General features: G+C 37.7%; 1 protein-coding gene across 1 annotated transcript; it reads right to left on the reverse strand.

The window, feature by feature from the left end:
• Nucleotides 1-1,796: 1,796 nt before the first annotated feature.
• On the reverse strand, nucleotides 1,797-7,361 carry dusp12 (dual specificity phosphatase 12). Its single transcript, XM_058413061.1, has 7 exons — nucleotides 7,266-7,361; nucleotides 6,788-7,130; nucleotides 5,205-5,318; nucleotides 4,998-5,116; nucleotides 3,992-4,079; nucleotides 3,325-3,505; nucleotides 1,797-2,622 (listed from the first exon to the last, which is right to left on the reverse strand). The coding sequence occupies exons 2-7, from the start codon at nucleotides 7,093-7,095 to the stop codon at nucleotides 2,473-2,475; spliced, it is 960 nt and encodes a 319-aa protein (XP_058269044.1). The 5' UTR covers nucleotides 7,096-7,130; nucleotides 7,266-7,361; the 3' UTR covers nucleotides 1,797-2,472.
• Nucleotides 7,362-8,455: the final 1,094 nt, after the last annotated feature.

An 8,455-nucleotide genomic window follows, 5' to 3' on the forward strand; every position in this document is an offset into this window, starting at 1 on the left:
TGGTGTATTTCCACCTTGGGTCCAGTATTCCTGAGATACTGGAACAATCCTGTTTGATAAAATGGTGACTGGAGATCACGGAATGGAGAATAAATGAATAAAAAATTGTATTCTGTTTATTAAGGCAGATCTGTTTGACAGACAAGTTACCAAAATATGGGAAAAAACAGCGGTGGTTATGTGTGGAAAACATGGCATGGTTTTCTTCCACCTGTCCCTGGGATGGTCAGGTCTCTAGAAATCTATACATAGTTATTTTGACTACTCACCTTTACTGATGTCCTATAATGTCCACCAAATGCATTTAAGCATACAAGATAAGATTCACTCCTGTCTACTGTCTGTCAGGACACTTATCTATGTTTATCAGTCATTTAATCAATAAATAAGTCCATCGGTTACACAGAAGTCCTCCAATCCTGACTTCCAGGTGAAGGTTAGGTCATTACATTGGGGATTTGACCCTCATAAAGCTGACAGGATCTGAGAACTGCATGCTGTAAGTAGACACAGATTCCCAGAGGCTCCCACATGGCATATAACAGATGAAAGGAAGGCTTAAGTGAAGACAGCTAAAGAAATAAATGTAAACATATAGTATGTATATTATTATAAAGTCACGATATTAAGTGAGTAGTAGCCTTTTATACAAATTAATACAAATGAATGAACAAGTTTAAAAAAAAATGTGATTTTCTTGACATAAAATAAAATAAAATAAAATAAAATAAAATAAAATAAAATAAAATAAAATAAAATAATCAAATTGAATAAATAATATTTGTGCTTATTAGCATCATTCCTTTTATGGCTTTAAGCAATTTGCAAACTGGAAGTGTAGCTACTGTAGTATTTCCATCCATTCTTTTCAGGAATTAAACTCCTTAACCTTCCCAATATTTTCTGTAATCCATTTAATTTAATTAACAGCTATGATTTAGCATAAAAGCGTCAATGTTTACCCATGGATAAGTCTACGGACACTTCAACACTATCTTCGCACATCACCGTCTCTCTTAATGCCTTGTGACACCAAACACTAAAGGGTGCAAAAACACACCTACAGCACTATTTAAGTGTTATTTAGCCAGAACCTGGAATCGAGCCATAGCGTCTGCTCTGGATTAGTCATTTACACTCACCTGAAGAAACAGACAGAACTCTACTCTGTAATTATACAGGCTTAAACACGCTCTCACACCTCAGCAGGTCGACAGAGGCCGAGGAGAGACACTTAAACACAGCAGCGCAGTCAATTGCTGCACCTACACTCAACGCAGAGGAGATAATGAGAGGAGGTAATGGTCTTAAATTAGGTTCTACTGCAGAGTAACAAAACAAACTGACACAGAATCAGAAAAAGAACCAAGGTTTTCACATCTGTATATCTGGTGGTAGTAGTTATTCCAAACAGCTGGACATAAAAAAAGTTCCTTTTTAGGTATTTACTACATGATCAATCACATTAATAGTATATTTCATCCAGGAAAATGAAATATACCCCTTCCCAAATAAGGAGGATCAGTACATCAATCATTTGGAGCAGTAGTTTGGACAATTGTACAAAGTTTAGCAGGATCAGTTAACATTACATATGCAAAACTACAAGGAATTACGTGATTAAATTATTATATGAGCCACTATTCTCTATTCTCTATTCACTATTCTCCTCCTGTATCCTGTATCAACACGGCTGCAGATCTCTACAGTGTCATTTTTTTTTGTCCTTTTATTTAAGCAAAAGCAGTGTACACAAGCTATTAGAAAGCACATAAACACTTCTGTTTAATTTACAGAGCAACCCCCTTGAAGAAGTGAATTTGTGATGATTTATGGCTATATTTTGCAACATCCTTGACTTGAAGCTAGAAGTGCAGCTTTCTTTTTAGCTGCATTAGCTTCAAAGCCTGGATAAGAGAACAAATATGTGACCATTTAAGATTTCCTCAAACTAAAGCAGAGCAGAAATGATCTGTTTTCATTACACTAATAAAATATTCTTCTTCCTTTACTCTGCTTCCCTGTATGCACTTTTTAGAAATAATAGAAATAGACCTTTACACTGTGTCACTGTCTTTACTTCCCTCATTTCAATTGACATCACTACAGAGATAAATAGATCACGCTGGCTCCAGTATAATCTGCACAGTTACTTCAGTATTAAATCAAAGACTTTCTATGAACATTATATCAAATTGGTTCGACTCCACCCAGATAGGAGGAGCCGGATCAGATCTGGCTCCTCCCTCTGGACTTTTGATTCGGGACTTGCATGAGGACTGAGCTTGAGGACATGAGGAATGCATAAATGTGGCGCCATCTACTGGATGAAGTGTGAGAGTAAATACTGACCTGAATAAACCTGCATCAAGTCTATTACAGTTCATTTAAATAGCCTTATAACAGATAAAGCCACAACAAAACGATTTAACAATATATGTGTTTATTTGTGGGATAAACTGTTTGCTGGTGTTATTTAAGTGCTGCGATGTTGATGTGTTTGATTTCGTCCACTCTGTTCTTGTGCATTTGGAAGGCGGGGGTCACCCAGCGGCCACACGAACACTGCTCTCCGTACCAGTTAAATGAGCCAAGCTTTGAGCTGCACTTAGGACACAGGAGCTGCAAGACAACATTCATCACACGCTTTACTATGTAACAAGTGTCAGCTGATATAAAGCCACAAAGAGGCTATACAGAAGGACATAAACTGCCATGACAGCTCATTACACCATCTGTAATAACACTTTTATTACACAATTCTGATGCAACGTTCAAGAGAAGTGATACAGAATTCTATAATAATAACAATGACAATAATAATAATAATGAGAAGAAAAATGATCATAGTAATAATACATCAGCATCATAGTAATAATAAAAAAAAGTAATACAAAAATAAAATTTTTAATATTAGGAAAAATAATTTTACAAATTTTAGAATGCAAGGTTGGGGTATTTTATTTTATTTTATTGTTTTATTAATTAGTTAATTCATTTAATTTCTTTACTTAATCTGCATTTATCTTTTTTTAATTAAGAGTATATTATATATTTCCTTTATTTATTTAAATTATTGTTAGATTTTCACATGCTAATTTAGAAAACAGTCATTTAAAAAGGTATTTAAATTAGTATGCAGTAATATTACTAGTGCTTGCTTTGCAGCATCGATGCTAATAATAAACACACTTAAAATAATAAATAAACCAGCGTAATATAAACAGAACAGTGTATAATATTTGCTTGATGTGATTGTCAGCATTCTGATGCAGTGTATTTTTTCTAATAATAATTTGAGAGTGAGTGTAAGCAGTGTTGTACCTGTCCATCCATGACTCCGAGCAGCGCCTCCTCCATCCACTGCACAGGCTCGATGAAATACGACGTGCACTGGCTCTGATTTCCGGCGAGTGGTCCACCGCTCGGCCTCTTATGGGAGAATGCCGCCTCTCCGCTGCCTACACAGTGACTGAGGATGCTGGAGTGACGGAACAGTGTGCGTCTGGAAAGGAAAACATAGACATGCACTTTAGAAGGAAGCTACGCAGATGGATATGGAGATGGAGAGCGAGAGAGAGAGAGAGGAAGGGAGATGGATAGATAGGGAGAGAGAGGGGGAGATGGGGAGAGAGAGGGAGATGGAGAGAGAGCAGGAGATGGGGAGGGAGATGGAGAGAGCGGGAGATGGGGAGGGAGATGGAGAGAGCGGGAGATGGGCAGGGAGATTGAGAGAGAGGGAGATGGAGAGGGGGAGATGTAGAGAGGGAGGTGAAGATGGAGAGAGAGAGATAGCGATGGGGAGGGAAGTGGAGATGGAGAGGGAGGTGTGGAGGGACATGGAGAGAGAGGGAGTTGGAGACAGAGAGAGAGATAGAGATAGGGAGGGAGATAGAGAGAAAGAGATGGAGAGAGAGAGAGAGAAAGAGAGATAGAGATGGGGAGGAAGATGGAGAGAAAGAGGGAAATGTGATTATGATGCAGATTTTACCTGCACTTCCTGCATCTGTACACAGCCTCGGCGCTGTGGCTTTGTGCAGGATCGGCTGCGAAGACGTCTCGGGGAACGCTTTTAAGCTCTGAAATAAAATAGTAAAAATGTTCATTTAGGAATAAAGTAAGGTACATGATCACAGAGTGGACTGTTCCAGCTGAATAACACAAACACGAGCAGAATTCAGTAAGGCTGGCTGAAATAATGAAAATATCAGCTGAATAAAGCGAGAGCTCTTTATGACAGATATACAGCATGTACTATAACGTTTAGTGTTTTAACAAGACCACTACAATATTCAGAACCTTATCAACAATTACACATTATCTAAAGAAATAAAAATTAGGAGAAATGAAATGTAAATATATACATGGTTGTCAAATTATCAGTCTCATTGCTCTAAAATATTCAGTATATTAATATTATATATATATTATAAATATATTTATATATATTATATTAAATAATTAAATAGTTTTCATCAACTTGTCAAGAGTGTAATAATCATAATAATAATAATAATAATAATAATAATAACAATAATAATAATAATAATAGATTTTGCCTTTGTGTTGATTTATTAGAAATTTTAAAAGTGTTTTCATCTATTTTTTGCACAGAAACGAATTAGGTCAAACAGACAAAAGCTACTTTCCCATAAACAATCCTGCCTCAGTACTGTTACTGATCTAAATTGCGATACTTATTTTATTAGATAATGACAAACTTCAAGCTGCCTTTCAGCTTGAAAATCACATTTCTGAAATAGAAACGGTGACAACAGCAACACCACAAACAAACAAGCTTCAAAACACTCCATACACACATCTGGAATAAATTTATTTACTGTATTCTTAAGGATTTTTTTTGTTTTTCTCTTTCCATCTCGGCACTTGCACCCTTGTAAATAAGCTTTTGCACTTATCACGATGTAAAACGTGAAATGACATAACAGAAGCAGAAAAAGAAAAGAAAACATCATCTGGTATAAAGTTTGAAGTACCTGGGTATTTCTCAGTAACTTTCTTCAATCGGAACTGCTTGTATAACACGCTGCTGGTATCCAGTTCACAATTCATAGCTTCGTACAGCGCCAACTGATCAAGAAATTCCTCATTCATCCTGAAAACACAAGCAGTCAGCTGTTCAAAACGCTACTCAAGCACAGGTTTTTGTTTAAGAGCACTGTAATCAGTGTTTCCAGTCTTACTTGATATCTGGTTTGATGTGTTGGAGTTTAGTATATGCCTCCTGGGCACTCAGCTTGTGTGTCTTCATTAAATAAGCAGTGATGATGGTGGCACTCCGACTCTGACCTGCATGACTAGAAGAAGGAGGAGGACAGGGGACCAAGTTGAAAAACTAAAAGTCAGATTTGTTAAATTCCTTGTGTGTGTAAACCTACTTGGTAATACAGTTCTTTCTGACTTATCTAAAACAGCTTCACAATACTGTGTGAGGAGCAAAGCTTCAGTTGATTTATCAACATTTAAATCTACACATAAATAGGAGACTCACTACAAACAATAACACCTTCTGGTGTTTATATGAAACCTACTTCAAGCAGAAATGCATCTAAAGGCATGTACAAATATTGGGAAAACTAAACAGACACACACATGTTAGCATTGCATTTTACTCCTAGTATAAAGAATACAGTACATGCTGATTTGTACCCCAAATGTGGGTTTAATTGTAGCAATCATAATAAAATTATTAAGGGAGATCATCTGCAATCTATTCTGTCATGGAGGTCTAGCGGCAGGCTCCTGTGCTCTCTTCCAAGCCCGGATATGCGGTCCCAAAATCAAATATGATCCACTATGTGGTTACCCCAAACAGGAAGAAGCTGAAGGACAACAATAACATATACACTATGCTGCCAAAAGTTTTTGGACACCCCTCCAAATTATTGAATTCGGGTGTTGTTTTTCAGGGGTTGGGCTTGACCCCTTAGTTCCAGTGAAAGGAACTCTTAATGTTTCAGTATACCGAGACATTTTGGACAATTTCATGCTCCCAACTTTGTAGGAACAGTTTGGGGATGACCCCTTCCTGTTCAAACATGACTACACACCAGTGCACAAAGCAAGGACCATAAAGACATGGATGAGGAACTTGACTGACCTGCACCCGATAGAACACCTTTGGGATAAATTAGAGCAGAGACTGAGAGCCAGGCCAAAACTGGGACGTCTGCCTTTACATGCACATGAATGTAATATGGAGTTGGCCCACCCTTTGCAGCTATAACAGCTTCAACTCTTCTGGAAAGGCTTTCCACAAGGTTTAGGAGTATGTTTATGGGAATTTTTGACCATTCCTCTAGAAGCGCATTTGTGAGGTCAGGCACTGATGTTGGACGAGAAGACCTGGCTCACAGTCTCCACTCTAATTCATCCCAAAGGTGTTCTATCAGGTTGAGGTCAGTTTCTCCACAACAAACTCACTCATCCATGTCTTTATGCACCTTGCTTTGTGCACTGGTGTGCAGTCATGTTGGAACAGGAAGTGGTCATCCCCAAACTGTTCCCACAAAGTTGGGAGCATGAAATTGTCCACAATGTCTTGGTATGCTGAAGCATTAAGAGTTCCTTTCACTGGAAGTAACCCCTGAAAAACAATAATAAATTAAAAAATTTGGAGGGGTGTTCCAAAACTTTTGGCAATATAGTATAGATACTAGCCTTCTTCAAAATACCTTTAGATGAAAGCATCTGTCACATGAATAAATTAAATGTATTTAATGAAAATGAAATTCTGACCCTGTATGAAGACCAAACTGAAACCTACCAATGAACAAGAATAGATGATGTTGATCCTGATGATGATGATGATGATGGAGCTGAAGTTGAAGAGGAGGACGAGGAAGAAGATGCATTCAGAGCATCGCTGATAAACTGGACACAGCTGTCCAGCTTGCTTAGGAGATCTGTAGAGGCATCGTCCAAGGCATGGACAAATTCGGTGTGAAATCCTGAAAGCTCTGGCTGTTCAGAGTCCACACTGAGGATGTGAGTGATGCCGGTGCGTTTCAGAGCTTCAGGATCCTTAAGATCTGAGACAGAGCCAATGTAGAGACCAGCTTCAACTGAGATCATGGTGCTGTTTAGGAGATCATTCCCAAATAGTCATCCTGGATTAGCACAGAAACAAAGAAGGTAAGATTTAGAAATAAATTCGCTTTATGAATTGAACCGATCACATAACCTGATGTGTATTTTTGTCTACTTTTCTATATATAACAGGCTTAACAGTTACAATGCGTTACCTGTTCATGCCGGTCCGTTACAAAAACAGGTTCGATGAGAAACTAAAGAGGAAAAAGCCTTCAGTTCCGGACGTTTTCAGTTCCGTAGTCAATGTATTAACTAAGTTGAATCACTAGAGGGCATCAAGCACAAAGTCATATGAAGACATACCGCGTGTTTATTCAATTAATTGCTTAATAAATCTAATCTACAGCATGCACGACTTCAGAATGTTAAAAAAACCCGCTTTAAAAAGCATGAATTATGTGTGAAATTATCATTTAGGAGCCCTTTTGGCCTGTTCTTGTGTTAGCCTAACCCACAAGCATGTGCAACAATTTTATCACACAGCAATGTTAAAAAATAAATGCTTTTAACATTTTATTAGACTTTTAGTTCCCATGATATGATTATGCTGGTACGTTTGGTTGAATCACGTGTCATATATCTCCCTTTCATTCTTAACTTGTGCTGGAAATGTTGCAGCTGTAAATTTCCCTTTGGGATGAATAAAGTATCTATCTATCTATCTATCTATCTATCTATCTATCTATCTATCTATCTATCTATCTATCTATCTATCTATCTGTCTGTCTGTCTGTCTGTCTGTCTGTCTGTCTGTCTATCTAAACAGGCAGCGGAGATACAAACTGCCTTTGTTTTTAATTTTTCATAGTTATCTTTATTTATCAAACTTGCCTGAATCTGGTTTAAAATACATTTCAGCTGATTTGCATTACTCACTACACGTTAAACTCTCACTTGCTAGAAGTTCAGACAGTTCCCATGTCCTGAGCGATCTAATATGAATTAGCTCCCGGTTTCTTGAAGTAAATCAAATGGAAGTAATTGTGCTGCTACTTGAGTGAAATAGTTCAGACGACCTGCTGATTTCTCATAATAGGTATGATGCAATGTTTCTAAAAAAACCCTTTCGTCTGTAGGATTTGCTTTTACTGGAGCATTAAATCTCTTGCGCTATCAAGTGTGCCTGATGTGCTGCTATAAGTGTAATCCTGCCCTTTTGGCCCGGTTATAGCTGTCTCAGATACTGTGGGTGAAAGCAGATGCTGTGACATTTATGTAAGAACCCAGTCACTCAGGAGGAGCAGTAATAGCCTTTCAGTAATATGTCTTTACTGGCCAGCGGCGTGTTTAATCCTTGAGATAGCATTTCAAGTAAATATTTGAAGTGTATTAAATTCAGAAG

The sequence above is a fragment of the Hemibagrus wyckioides genome, linkage group LG17, assembly GCF_019097595.1.
Source record: "Hemibagrus wyckioides isolate EC202008001 linkage group LG17, SWU_Hwy_1.0, whole genome shotgun sequence".
Taxonomy (NCBI): domain Eukaryota; kingdom Metazoa; phylum Chordata; class Actinopteri; order Siluriformes; family Bagridae; genus Hemibagrus; species Hemibagrus wyckioides.

Bases quoted from the DNA above. Each gene is read 5' to 3' on its own strand.
- dusp12 (XM_058413061.1), bottom strand. From the start codon at position 7,095: ATGATCTCAGTTGAAGCTGGTCTCTACATTGGCTCTGTCTCAGATCTT. The intron at 5,319-6,787 runs GTAGGTTTCAGT...TCCTTCTTCTAG, and splicing joins TCATCTATTCTTGTTCATTG to TCATGCAGGTCAGAGTCGGA. The intron at 3,506-3,991 runs GTAAAATCTGCA...TTTCCTTTCCAG, and splicing joins TACAGATGCAGGAAGTGCAG to ACGCACACTGTTCCGTCACT.